The sequence below is a fragment of the Aphanomyces invadans genome (assembly GCF_000520115.1).
Source record: "Aphanomyces invadans strain NJM9701 unplaced genomic scaffold supercont1.22, whole genome shotgun sequence".
Classification (NCBI taxonomy): Eukaryota; Oomycota; class Saprolegniomycetes; order Saprolegniales; family Verrucalvaceae; genus Aphanomyces; species Aphanomyces invadans.
The window spans coordinates 529,977-543,951 of record NW_008580167.1 but is presented as its reverse complement, the minus strand read 5'-3'; the positions used below and the strand labels follow the sequence as shown (position 1 = coordinate 543,951).

At 48.1% G+C, this 13,975-nt stretch overlaps 4 protein-coding genes across 4 annotated transcripts; 3 read left to right on the top strand and 1 right to left on the bottom strand.

Annotated features, from left to right (window-relative positions):
* Positions 1–1,191: 1,191 nt before the first annotated feature.
* On the top strand, positions 1,192–3,157 carry H310_09705 (hypothetical protein; the record flags this gene model as incomplete). Its single annotated transcript, XM_008875856.1, has 3 exons — positions 1,192–1,264; positions 2,011–2,657; positions 2,765–3,157. The coding sequence occupies 3 exons, from the start codon at positions 1,192–1,194 to the stop codon at positions 3,155–3,157; spliced, it is 1,113 nt and encodes a 370-aa protein (XP_008874078.1).
* Positions 3,158–6,415: 3,258 nt separating this feature from the next.
* On the bottom strand, positions 6,416–6,905 carry H310_09704 (hypothetical protein; the record flags this gene model as incomplete). Its single annotated transcript, XM_008875855.1, has 3 exons — positions 6,416–6,498; positions 6,540–6,710; positions 6,833–6,905. The coding sequence occupies 3 exons, from the start codon at positions 6,903–6,905 to the stop codon at positions 6,416–6,418; spliced, it is 327 nt and encodes a 108-aa protein (XP_008874077.1).
* Positions 6,906–11,503: 4,598 nt separating this feature from the next.
* On the top strand, positions 11,504–11,962 carry H310_09703 (hypothetical protein; the record flags this gene model as incomplete). Its single annotated transcript, XM_008875854.1, has 1 exon — positions 11,504–11,962. The coding sequence occupies one exon, from the start codon at positions 11,504–11,506 to the stop codon at positions 11,960–11,962; it is 459 nt and encodes a 152-aa protein (XP_008874076.1).
* A 627-nt stretch (positions 11,963–12,589) lies between these two features.
* On the top strand, positions 12,590–13,804 carry H310_09702 (hypothetical protein; the record flags this gene model as incomplete). The annotated part of the gene is made up of 1 exon (XM_008875853.1): positions 12,590–13,804. The coding sequence occupies one exon, from the start codon at positions 12,590–12,592 to the stop codon at positions 13,802–13,804; it is 1,215 nt and encodes a 404-aa protein (XP_008874075.1).
* Positions 13,805–13,975: the final 171 nt, after the last annotated feature.

The window sequence follows — 13,975 nt, the reverse complement described above, 5'->3', positions numbered from 1 at the left end:
AGAATTTATTAAAACAGATCATCTTACAGAGGTGGTCGGCTTTTTTAGGGGTGTCGGCTTTTTCCGGGGTTCACTGTAAACATATGACAAATCGATTTTTGGCGTTTTCTTTTGCCTCATTAGTCAAAATGGCATGAAATTTAGACCAATCAAATTCTCTTCATTTTTGCTCTCGATAGCACATGAATTCCCGCGCCAGGGTTGCCGAGAAAATCAAATCTGACTAGAAGTAGGTTTTAGGTTAGGAAAGAAATATATGACACACATGAAGCCAGTTGCTGACTTTGATACGCACTGAAACGCGCCTACACAGCTCTATTCAGGTAAGAGAACGTACTAATGTGCTCTCTTGCTCACCAAAGTGCCAGTCACGATGCCAAAAGGGCCCCCATTGACCGACGACGAAAAACTTGAGATTTTGCTGCTCTCAAGAGAAGGACAAAGCGAAACGAGCATCGCGAAGGCCATGCGGAGGTCGCGCGGTTGTATTCACAACTTTCTGGCTAGCCCCAACACGTACGGGACGGCCAAGAGCTCTGGATAACCACCAACATTGAGCACCGCCATGCACCGCCAGCTTCTTCGAACCGCAAAAACCGGAAATTTTACTGCGACCGAGCTTGCTGAAAAGCTGGACCTCGACATAGGACGTCGACGAGTCTGTCAGCTGCTCAACAAGAGCGGTCAGGTAAAGTACAAGAAGAAACTCGCAGCACCAACGAGAACGCCACTACACATGAGAAATCGTGTTGAATGGGCGACTGAGGCGCAACATTGGGTTGATCGGTTTGAAAAAATAGTTTGGTCAGATGAAAAGAAATGCAACCTTGATGGTCCCGATGGTTTTAACTATTACTGGGCAGCCATGGACCGACCAATGGAGCACCTTTCCAAGGACCAAAATGGCGGCGGGTCAGTGATGGTCTGAGGGGCGTTTTCGAGCCAAGGCAAGTCAAAATTGGTCTTTTGGAAGGAAGACAAGATTCAGAAGCGTATATTTATACGTACGCTATCTGAATTTTTACTCCCATTCGCACACCTGAAGCATGGCAGTGACTGGGTGTTTCAACAGGACAATGCGTCAATCCACACTACCAAGTCTGTTGCGGAGTGGTTTGAAGAGCCACAAGTCGCTATTACAGCCCTCAAGTGGCCGGCCAAGTCACCCGACTTGAACCCAATCGAAAATTTATGGGGAACATGTCCCGGCGCGTTTACGATAACGGCCGACGCAAGTTCAAGTCCCGCCAAGGGTTGAAGGCGTGTATTCTTCAAGTTTGGGATGAAATTGGCATTGAAGAGCATCAAAAGCTCGTCGCGTCAATGCCTAAACGCTGTGCTGAAGTAGTTGCTACAAAAGGTCGCAAGATTTCGTATTAATTGCATTAATATATGTGTTTCTTTTTCATGTCATATCATTATTTCTCGACCTGATTCAAACTAATTGTATAATGACACAGCAAATCATACAGTGAACACTCGGCACAAACTGCATTGCGTTTAGGGACACACCAGAGACCTAAGAAGTGCAGGATAATCATTGTTTTACGCACGAAGTAGTGTAGCTATCAAATAATCAAGCTGTCATATCTTTATTGCCACAACTTTAGGTGCCTAAAAAAGCTCAATTCGTCGCATCCAATTGACACGAATACACAAAAAACGAGTTCAATCCAGACGAGCAAGTTGACATGAAAATTCAATACTCAAATAACGATAAAAATTTCGGACTCTACCAAATTCATCCGAAATGCAGGAATGACGATCACTTTTGGGCGGCAAATCAAGGCGCGCATCGCAGATTTTTTATGAAAGAACTTACGTCCGATCAGCGCCGCGCTGTCGTGGACCATCTGCTCCTTCGTGTGGTAAAGGCCCCATGTCAGCTTCACCATGGAGCCATAAATGAGGTGGCCTAAATCTTTGGTCGAAATCGCCATACCATCGACGAAATCTGGAAGCGCGCCAACGTATTAATCGGTGTGGACGGCCAACCTGGGCATGAGATAGTGTGCCAAGACATCTCTTCTCTCAAGAAGAAACGCGTCGGTCGAAAGCAAAAGTACTCAGACCTTCGAGATCGAATTCGCGCGATATCACCACAGCGTCGGACAACACTCCGGTACATCGCGCATGCCGTCGGCGTCCCTGCGAGCACGCTCAAAGACTACTACAAACGCGGTCTCATGGTCAAGCATAATTCCCACATTAAACCAATGCTAACGGATGCAAACAAAGTGGCCAGGGTAAAGTGGGCCATGGACTTCGTGCGCCCCAAGATAAAGTCGCGAATGTACCTGCTGCCGGGTGAAGACCCTCCCCATCGCTCCACCCAGAGCAAATGTTTTATTAAGAAAGTGATGTTCTTATCCGCCTTGGCACGCCCAAGATGGGACGACGACAAGGCCGACTGGTTCGACGGCAAAATCGGAATCTGGAACTTCACGCAAGTTGTCCCCGCCACCCGATCGTCACGCAATCGTCCCGCCGGCAAACTGGAACTCCGTCCAATCAACGTAACGCGCCCTGTGTACAAGAAGATGCTGATTGAGCACGTCATCCCTGCTATCCAGGCCAAGTGGCCAGTGAACAGCACCCGTTGTGTCGTCATCCAGCAAGACAACGCACGACCACATGTGCCATCGAGCGACCAGGCGGTATTGGAGGCTTGCACGTCCAACGGTTGGTTTATTCGCCTTCAGTGCCAACGCCGAACTCGCCGGACATGAATGCCCTCGACCCCGGCTTTTTTCGCTCCATTCAGTCACTACAACAAAACCATCACTCGAACACGTACGAAGAAATCGTTGCCGCGACGAACCAAGCGTGGCACGACGTCGACCCATGGTCGTTGGAGCAAAACTTCCTGACGCTGCAGTGCTGCTTTAGCGAGGTCATCATGAGCGCCGGAGACAACTCGTGCATGGTGCCACACATAGGGAAAACGGCACTCAAGAGGTCAGGGCTCCCACCTGAGACAGTCGCCTGTGACCGCGAGGTGTTCGACGCAGGGTGTGCTTTGATGAGCCAGCATGATCTTCAGAAGGTCATGCATGACCTTGCCGTCGAAACAGTCGCCGAGTTGGAGATGATCGACATCTTTTCTGCTATGGAATCGCTTGGGATCAATGACGAGGACGTCGAAGTAGGAGTGTAGGTTTCGACACAAGAATCAAATGAATGTGAGTTTATGTATGGAATGCCAGTAATTAAAAATATTTCTAGTTCTTATTTAATTATAGAGGTGTCATTATGGTTCAGTGTATTTGTTTATTGTATTTATGGGGGATGTCAAATGGCTGCTCTATTTCCGTCTTTCAACAATTTTGATATGGCTGGTCTATTTCCGTCTGGAGGTAGTAGTTACCGTAGGTTTAGTTCAACATGATATTGGATTTTACTGTATTCCCGTCATAGTCAGCTTTCGGTAGTTGACAACTATTGTCGTTTTTGGCGAAAACTGGTCTTTTCACTTCATTGTTGTAAACAATGAGTACATCTCAAACTATTGGCGTAGCCAATCACATCGCGTTGCATGCTTCCCACGATGTCGGACGCTGCCGACCCGAGGCTGATTCGCGCTGTTGACCATGCGTCAGAGAACACAAAAGTACTTTGACTTTACGGCTACTTCATGCTTGGTCTGTCCAAGACGTACTTGGCGACACTTTATGCCAAGCAAAAGTCAACAGTCGCTGCATGGACCAACCAGTTTGAGGCCACTGGTACAGTCGCACGTACCAAAAGTGCGCAACGAGCCTTTCGAAAGCTCGACATGCTCTGAAACTCCTCTACAGACGAGACCTGGCCCGACACTTCGTCGACTGGGAAACCTGAAGATTGACCGCGGAAGTTGTACAACGTGGCCGTCATGACAGGCATTGTGCCGCCACTATCGTGTGAGCTATTCATGAATGCAAGCCGACAGTGGTGGACGCTGTGATGTTTTGTAAACGCGTTAAGAACGCCTTGAATCAAGTCATTTGGAATTTGTATGTGCAAAATGTTGCGTCAATTGTTCTGCGTCAGAAATATCTTCGTTGAAGTCCAGTTTTGAACTAACGCAACAATACAACATTTACCATTATTTGGTATGTTGCGAAACAACTGCGAAATCCTGTCACACATGATATCCACAAATTAGATGCGTGAGGTGATCAAGATGATTTTTGCACAAGTGGTCTGTAGGTGGTGCGGCTATGTGCTTTTGCGGGTGGTGCGGCTCTTGGTGGTGCAGCGTGTGCGCGTAGTGGTGGCTCCGTCGCGGTCATGTGAGTGTTCGGGGTGGTGGCTCTGTCGCGGTGGTGGTGGCGCTGCGTATGTTCGGGGTGGCGGCTTTGTGGCAGTGCTGTATGTGTTTGGGGGTTGCGGCTCTGTCGCGGTGGTTCGTGTGTGGACACTACTAGTGTGTAGTGGCTCCGTCGTGGCGCTGCGTGTGTTCGGGGTGGTGGCTCTGTGGCAGTGCTGTGTGTGCTGTGTGTGTGCTGTGTGGCGGCACGTCCCAGTGCTGTGTGTGTACTTCATCTCTGCAGGGAGTTGGTTCCGTCATGGCGCTCGCTGCGTGTGTTCCCAGTGCTGTGTGTGTGCTTCATGTCTGCAGGAGGTGGTTCTGTCAAGGTACTAGTCAATATCCATAACGATATGAAAGTTACGTTTGCTTAATCCTGCTTTTGTCGTGCTTTGTTTGCATCGTACAATGTGACGTAGCTCATTTCGTCGACGTTTCTGCGACTCCACTCATCGGCGGCGATGTCCCCGTACAACCACACACACGCGTAAAGGAAGCAAAGCTTGAATGCTTGATTGAACTCGGCCGCTGACATGCATTCAAATCGTTGATTGGCGAGACGCGAGCGGGAGACTAGTATCTTGAGCAAATCCCATGACTTGAGTGTGCGCAAGGGGCAATTTCTTGAGTTGGGATTCCGAGCCACCACAAATTCCATAGGTCGCTTGTTTTGCACTTGGGAAATACAAAACCTGGCGGGGCATTGTGAATTTTTCCATTCCATGTCCAAATTTTCAAGCCAGTCTCGGGCACTGGAGGATCTGGAACCACGTCTTTGGGAGCATTGGGACTTGGGCAAGTGGCGTGACACTGCTTGTTCTCGGCGAGGTTGGCTGTCGTTTGGATTCGCTCGTCCACCATGGACCAATTCAAAGCAATAGGTGGTGACGAACTCAACGCTGCTGCGACGCTGGAACTCAAAGCCTCCGGAAGCGTGGAGAGACAGCTGATGATTGTGGCGGTCATACTCGTGAGGCCATTCTCAACTCTTTCCAGCCGCTGACTGAGCGAAACATGGGGGAGAATGCCGGTCGCAACCATGCACGTCGCCGAGTTCTGCATTGATCCAAGATGAACCAGTGGTACCAGCTTGGTCATGAGGCCCGAGGTCCCCAGAAGGGAGTAAAATCATGGGTGAGATTGGTCGAGAGTGTGCTGGAGCCATGTGCGATGGTGCACGATCGATGCCAGCAAAAACGGGAGGGCCACTCTAAACGAGGCAGGATAGAACGTAGTGTACCCTGGCGTGACGGATTCCCATTCTTCGAGGGAAAGGACAGCACCAGTAAAATGAGGAGGTAGCACGGCAAAATCCACGCTGTTCATGTTGAGACCTGAGGCATGGCAACTATATCATTTCCCAACATATTCAACAACATTATCTGCAGCAGCACGGCCGACGTGTTGATCTCTACCCGCTCCAGCAAAACTATAGAGCTTTTGAACGCTGCCGAGGCTCCAACCCGCACGTAGCCACACCGACACGGATTGTGGACCACCGGGTGTATTCGACAGCGCTGTCGAAGCACCCTTCCGAAAGGAATGTGTTCCAACGTCCTCGAGCGACAAACCCATGCTCACGATTTCCTCGCGGTTGGCCAAGCACGTGCGTGTCACCCACGATGCGAACTGCTCCTTCCAGTTGGGGCCGAATATCAGTGTTGACGTCCCGTCTCGGCGGGCACCTTTAGTAAACGCCAGGATAGCTATGCTAAAGCAAATTGATCTAATGACACATACAGATAACATCACAGTATACCTCAACACAGCGCAATTGGAATGATCAATTGGATTGGCATAAACGTGCTTGGGATAGCACGTCGAGCCATCCTGGTCATTCTTCATTCGCCCAAATTTGATTGACATTGCATCGCCTAGTCGAGTAAGACATCATAAACTTGTCAAAGCTATAAGAGAAAATGACAAACCTACCTTCCCATTTGATGTGGTCAAACCTAACCGATGCTATGGACGCAGAACGCGCCATGAGATTCCACGAGAGGAGCAAGAACGGGTGAACACATGCAAATTGAGCTGCGTGCTTCGCGTTCGCAACTGATTTGCGAGCTAAGTAGATGAAACCTAAAATTCACACTTCAGAATATAAATCAAAACACGAACATACCTTCACGGCTGATCGGCCTCTGCCATAGAGATCGCCACATCCTCTTTCAGTTGAGCAACATGCCGCTTGTATCCATTAGCAAACTCTACGAGCACATAAGATCACACAAACAGTACTACAGCTTACGCGCAAGAGTTGATTCCAACTCGTTGGAGACATCACACTTTCGTTCAGTGTACAGAAACTTGATGGCACTCTTGTACCCGTTGATTGTCGAGTACGAGTTGTGGCGACGGAGGGTGACCTCCTTACCCGAGGAGTCTCGTTTGACAGAGACGTACTGTACGTCAAGTCGGCCTGACACACACATGTTGGTAAGGGTAGGCATGTCTCGCCACCAAGAATGGGCGATGGGCTCTTCGCAGTCAACCATCGCTTGAAGCGAGTTAGCATGGTATTGTATTGAGTTCGAGTTCTACTCACGATACGGAGCTGCATGATGTGGCTGCCTGTATCGCTTGCCGCGTCTTCCGCATCCTCCTTGTGGATCATGGTGTTCCAAAATGACGAAACCCATCTTGTCAAGAGACTCTGATTGGCCAATTTCTTACGGATAATGAGTTTCGACGATGTTTCGTGATCTCGAACTATTCGCAAGATAGTTTGGCTTGAATACAAATCTCAAGTGACGAATATTGGTTTCTTCTGGATTCCAAAACTCGTGCGAAACAAATAGTTTCGTGACTCGATCAAATATCCGGTATAATGTTTCGCCACCCACAACTATTTACCTATAGTTGGCGCCTGGGGCACCTTTCACGCAATACTGTTGAAGCAGATAATCCTACCTACTTGGTGATGACTTGGAATTTGGTCGCAGGGGGGATCGAGGTATACACTTAAATTTGTATTGAACGTTGTCCGATCGATCATATATTATATTTGGAAACGTTGCTGATAGGAGTGAGAGTATAGTTTTGTTTTTTCTAAATTGGAAAGCCATGCAGATCGCATCAAACAAGCTTATGAGCAGAAGAATATAGGTGTATAGAGAGATAAGAAGCAAGCCAATAAATACTCAAGAATCCATATACGTGGACCAATAATAAAATCGCCAACTTCAAGATGACGATTCCCTACTGACTAATGCCAAAGACAAAGTGCTCCCCACGATTACTACATCGCACCTCCAACCCCGAGACGCTGACACAATGGACAAATTTAAAGCCAAGGTCAAGCAGCGCCAGCAGAAAATGCACTTCAGCAGACGGAAATTTTGGACCCTGAACAGTCTTCGCCCAGTGAACATGCAGCCGCACAGTTGTAAAAAATTATACCCGTGACTTTTTGAATTCTGTCAAAATTGTTGTTCGGACCCCGTTTAGCAGTCGGGTGGAAATCACAAGAGGGTTTGCAACAAAAATATTCCTGAAATTTCCATTACAGTTGTGGACAAAGTAAAAATGTGTATTGCAATTTTCAAAAGTACGCAACATGTGGAAAAACATTTTCATGTCCAAGTGTGGCCAGGTAGAAGCCAGCAAATTATGACAGAATTTAGGGACACTTGCTACTTCGAATTCGTCAAATTAACGAAGGATGATTGGCTGAAGAACTTCGAAATTCGTAAAATTGCAAAGAACAACTTCGTTGCTTTTCCCTATTTCAATCACATCAGTATTTTGAATGAAGGGTTGATTAAGCGCTTTTAAGCACAAGCGTTTGACAAGACAGCGCAATGGTTGAACGAGTGGGTTCGTAGGAGAGTCCCGGGTGCTAGTCCTGGGTTCGTCAACTTTACGGGTTGGTTTAGTCATGAACCAATTGCGAACCTTGCGGTCGATGGCGAGTGCGGAGTGGTCCACCAAGTATTGGTCGTGTATCGAGGACCTGTTCAACTTGAGAAGTGACCTCGTCAACGCTGGGGCATTCTACACGGCCAAGTCGTTGTTGTGGGCGCGATGCTGCGACATTATCGATGCTCATCACGTTCAAATCAATCCAAATCGCAATGCCTGCCCAACGTCGAAATTGAAGCACGTTGTATCAAAGTGCGCCGACCGTGACCAACGACTGATGGAACATTGTCAAATCGTTTTGGCTGAATTCATGGACGTTACGCGGTCAAACGAAATCAAGGGACATAGTCGTGAGCTTGAAGAAGCGTCAGATAAAGGGCTCCTGCTACATCAACATCTACTGGGAAAGACAGAATGCAACGCCCACCGAAGAATTTTGTGACTTACCTAGAGTTTTATCCAATTATATTGCATTTTAATTATACCGCAATGTAATTGGCGGAATTTTTTATGATCGCGCCAGCGGGATTTTCAAAAGGTACATAAAAAATATGAGGCGCTCATCCTACCCGATTTCAACGAAGCTCAAGGCTATCGGTCTCCTAGAGACGATGTCTGGTCGCGAAGTTGCTCATATCCTTGGTGTACCTCGCCGCACCATACGAACATGGCATAAACAGCGAGATGAGCTCTTGTCGTACGATGGCGACAAGAAACGCCGGAAGATCGAACCAGGCTGTCGATGTGAAGCATTTCCCGATCCACCAGGTTTATCGAGTTCATTAAGAATGTTAGAGATGACGAGCGTGCACTAACTACCACTCACATGATCACGTGGATCAAGCTAAATCAGCGAGAATGGCTGATGTCCTACCTGGCGACAAAGAAGACGACAACAGCCTACGCCTCGCTCCTCAAACTTCTTCAGCGATTTTGCTCTCGCCACAGATTTTCTCGTCAACGACCTACGGAGGGTAAGCTCAAACAAACCGTGCTGACGGAAGTCCACGAGAATTTAGCCAAGGAATTTTACCGTGAATATCGCCTCTACGACAAGGACAGCGTATTCAACGTCGATTAAACGGGGATGTACTACAACGTACCTCCCAGCTTCATTGGGGCTGTTCGTGGCGGCAGCTCCAAGATTTCCACGGGCGAAAAGCACTCAATGCGCATGACCGCGGTGCTTACAGCCAAAGCAAATGCTGGGAAATTGCCTCAGTTGATCATCATGCGTGGCGTACCTGGTGGGCGGATTGAAACTAGTGATTTCCCTACGTTTCCCAAGGAAGCCCGTTACGCGATGCAAGAGAATGCCTGGATGGATGCACGCGTGGGGGCACTTTACCTGCGTGATGTTCTTTGTCGTGGCATTGAAGGCCCTTCGGTTGTGCTCGTCGACAACTTCGAAAGCCACGTCTCCGATGAGTCCTACAAGATTATGTATGAAGAACTTGGAGCTCACCTGAGCACCCTGCCACCAAACGCACCTTCAGTTTGTCAGCCCTTGGATGTTGGCGTGATGGCACCCTTCAAGCGCAACCTACGAAACCTGTGGCTGTATGAGAAACAAGTGGTGGGGGAAAACGATGATCCGTTCTCACCTACCTCGCAGCAGAAGCGCTTGGCCATGGTGAAGCGTGTCATCGCTGCCTGGGACTTGGTGTCTTCTGAAGTGATTCGTCAGAGCTTTGAACGTGCTCTTCCAGATAATTGACTAATATACATTGGTTTGTATTTTTATTACATACAGTTTCTAAATTGTAAGAGATTTTATTGTAAAAAATTCGACGCGCCCAGGACTCGAACCCGGGGCACACTCAAAACAAAAGATATTTGACAAATACTTAAAAATTTTGATTATTTTTTGTTTTTATTTTTTCAAGACACACAACGTGGTAATCCACTGCGCTATCGCGTCGAACGCTTATAGTGAACCGGGAAAAAACTCGCAAGGGTTGTACTCGCGAGTATTTTGAAGTTTGTATGCATCGAGTTGACGCACGGCCAGCGAGCGAAAAATATTCATGGATGATGGTACCCATCCAATACTGATATGAGGTCACTGATTGGCCAACACAAGATAGAAAATATGCAATTTTTATTCTTGACAAAGACGGGGATGGACCGAATCCTCAATCAATTGAAGTGATCAGTGTCCTTATTTTGCAAGCAAGGCTGGCATAGGATACAGTCAACCCCGGAAAACTGACACCACAAAAATGCCGACCACATCCAAAACATGATCTGTTACATAGAATTCAATCACCTGTACTATTGTTGGGGTCAATTGGGATCGCGCATGGGCAATTCGGATTGTAATATAAATATGATAGAATACGAATATCAAGATACTAAGATGAGTGGCGTGTAGGCTGTGAGAGCAGCAGTATTTAGCACACTTCAGGGCACATTTAGCATGAGTGTGCGACGAGTTATGAAGAAAAACGCCAACTCTCAGCAGCCGAAAAGTACTTGGTTGTAAAATGCCATGAATACTTTATGAAGCTAAAGGCTACAACTACGGGTCCACAAGCACCCGTGCGACAGAGAGTGGCTGAATGCCTCGGCTTCTCAACGAACACCATCAGCCGAATCATAACGGAGTGGCGGCGCCACAAAGAACCATCCTTTGGAGAAGGAAAATTGCAAGTCGAGAGACCCAATAAGGGGCATCGTCCGCGCTCGATCGCAGAAACCTACTCGGTGAGATTCGCTAGTTCATACTAAACTCCAACACAAACTGCCTACCCGTAACTGCAATGACCATTTGCAACCACCTGGACGGCAAATATGACTTGCCCGTTGCCGTCCGTACCATGAGGCGAGTCCTCAGTCGCCTTGGCTACCGCTTTCAAAAGGGCCGCAGCCGATTCTACCTCGCAGAGTCAACCGCCAACGTGGCTTTCAGGGCAACGTATCTTCACAAGAAGTTGTCCAACAGGACATTGAATGGTTCGCCTGTTGTACCCGAAGTATTCTTGGACGAGTCCTACTGCAAAGTCAACCATGCTCCGCCGAAAACATGGGTGGATGAGACGAGAGAACGACGTACTCGCTGTGGAAAAGGCCGCCGCATCTGCATCGCCGGCGCCGGTGTGATCCTCCGAAGCCCTGGACGCGGTCTCCGTGGCGAGTGGGTACCGAGCTCTCTAAAGCTTTGACCATCGGATCGAAAACCGAAGCGTAAACATGACGAATTGCACAACGTTGACGATGATTACCACGGCAACTTCAACAGCGTGTTGTTCGAGCAGTTGTTCGAGGGTCTTTGCCAAACCCTTCGCGACAAATACGGCTCCTGTCATATCAACATGGATGGGGCAAAGTACCACAAGCGGAATACGGTGTATGTACGTACCGACAAAGCCGAAGCGAAAAGCGGACAACCAAGAGTGGCTACGCGGCAAGGACATCGCGTATGAAGCTTACATGGTGAAGGCCGAGCTGTTGGAGTTGGTCGCGCGCAACCGGGGTAAGCCGGTTTATTCGTCGCAGTTGATCGCTACAAAAAACTACGGTCACATTCTGTATTTCAAGCCGCCTTACCATCTTGAGCTCCAGCCGATCGAGCTCGTGTGGGGGATGGTGAAGAACCGCGTGGCACTGCGTCCATCGAAGAACGTCGCGGAGCTCGAGGAACGTCTATGGACGTTGTTTGGAGAGGTGAACAGTCATGATTGGGTGTCGTCCTACCGCAAGGCGCAGAACTACGAGGATAGATACGAGGCACTTGATGAAGACGTTGCCTTTGTCTCGAGCGGCGAGGAAGAGGATAGCTTCGGTGGGTCTTCCATTGGCAGTGATTAAAACGTTGTTTAACCTGATGCGTTTTTATATAAAACCTTCCATATTACCTATACTTCACCTAAGCCTGATTAGTTTTGTCCAATCAGTTGTCCTAAAAATAACACTATACTCCAACTGGTGATGTTTTTCACTTGCCGTTTTTGTACGGTGTAGTAATATTCCTTGCCATTCTGAAAGCGACTTGTTGGCGATTTAGTCGCATCAGAAATTGTTTGACGATTTTATATCATCGTTTCGTCGAAATTGGACATCTCCTTGAAGAGTTATGAGGTCTGGAATGGTAACCGATCCCAATTGGCCTTGACAATAGACCTCGTGTTCAATTACTCAGGTCTTTGTCAGTGATTTCGATGTCAAGTGGATATTAGTACATATCTGGAATAAAATCAAATAAATGCGATTGGATTGGATAAAATCCGAATATCGCAGTGAATGACGATGAGTACGACCAACTGCTCAAAGACTGAGTCAATGAAGAATAAACCATATCGAAAACAATATGACAAACCTATTCCGCATATACAAGCTCCCCGACAGTACTCTACACGACTTGAGCTAAGCTACGCCTCTACACATTCAAGATAGCGCGGCGTCGTAACTCACAATCAAAAACTCTTCATCAATCTCATGGACTCCATTGCAATCGTGACGCGCCTCCAACAACAAGTCGATGACGACACCCACGCTCTCAACGAGTTGAGTACGGTATACCAAGCTCACTCGCAACAAGTGGAGGAAGCCGATGATACGCCCACGCCAGTGATCGACAGCTTCTTCAGTCAAGGAGGCAACGCAGCCCTCACAACCATGTCGAACTTTACTCTGGCCGAGATTGAAACAATTTGGGCCGTAGTCGAACCCGCCATGGTGACAAGCTGGACTATGGGACGAGGCCGCAAGTCAAAAACCTCACCAAAGGATGCATTTTTCATGCTCCTGTCTGTGCTGAAGCACTGCAACGCTTGGGACAAACACGCCCTCGACTTCAACATGAAGGCTCCAACATTCGAAAAGATGATCCAGCGTGTAATTGACATCTATGTTATGCCTGTCAACATGACCCGTCAAGTCCAACAAGGAAAGGCTTTTGCCAACTTTCCGTCTGCACTGTATTGTACGGATGTCAAGTTTCAGCCCTCGTATCGACCAACTGGACGTTTCGACGAAGCCAAGCACTACTTCTCGGGAAAGCACAAGCTCTACGGTCTGAAGCTCGAGTACTCCGTTGCCTACCCCGGGGTTGCAGTCGATATATCTGACCACACACCAGGATCAGTTTCTGATTTGACCATTTTCAAGCAACGTCGGAATATCCACCAAGAAATGCTTCGGAAGTCTGCGCCCGAACTGGACACGGTGGACCACGACGAAGGTTCCGACGAGTACCCAGACTCGTGGAGTGTCCTTGTGGACATGGGCTATCAAGGGTTAAGAAGTGAGGTTCGAGCAATTCACCCAACTCGAAGACCCCAAGGTGGACTCCTCTCAGCCCGAGAGCTGGAACGAAATGGGCGTGTGTCTTCCGACCAGGTTCTCGTCGAGAATTATTTTGGTCGGATCTGCAGCCTTTGGAAAATTATGCGCGAGACGTACAAGTGGAACGAAAACCGTTTTGACGTTGTCTCAAGATTATGCTGTGCTCTCACCAATGCACATGTGTCGTGGATGCCGCTACGAGGTACTGACGGAATTTACTATCATGGTGTTTTGTCTCGCTACAGCAGCATGTCAAATGAGGCGGCAAGAAAGCGCAGTCGAGCGCAGGCTCAGTATCGTGCCCGTCGTGCAAGGCATCTGGAGCTCACGTCGCCTCAAGTTGATCGACGACGGTCGATTTTCTAGCTGGAGTTTTTGGATTTGACATTTTTTACAACGAAGAATTCAAAAAATTGATACATAGAGGGATTTGAACCCAGGTCGCACACTTAAAAGTACAACCACTTAGTGCCTTCTGCTACAGAATTCAGACAAATGGGTGGCAAAAATGGAATTTCGAGGTGGTGTCATCGCCAG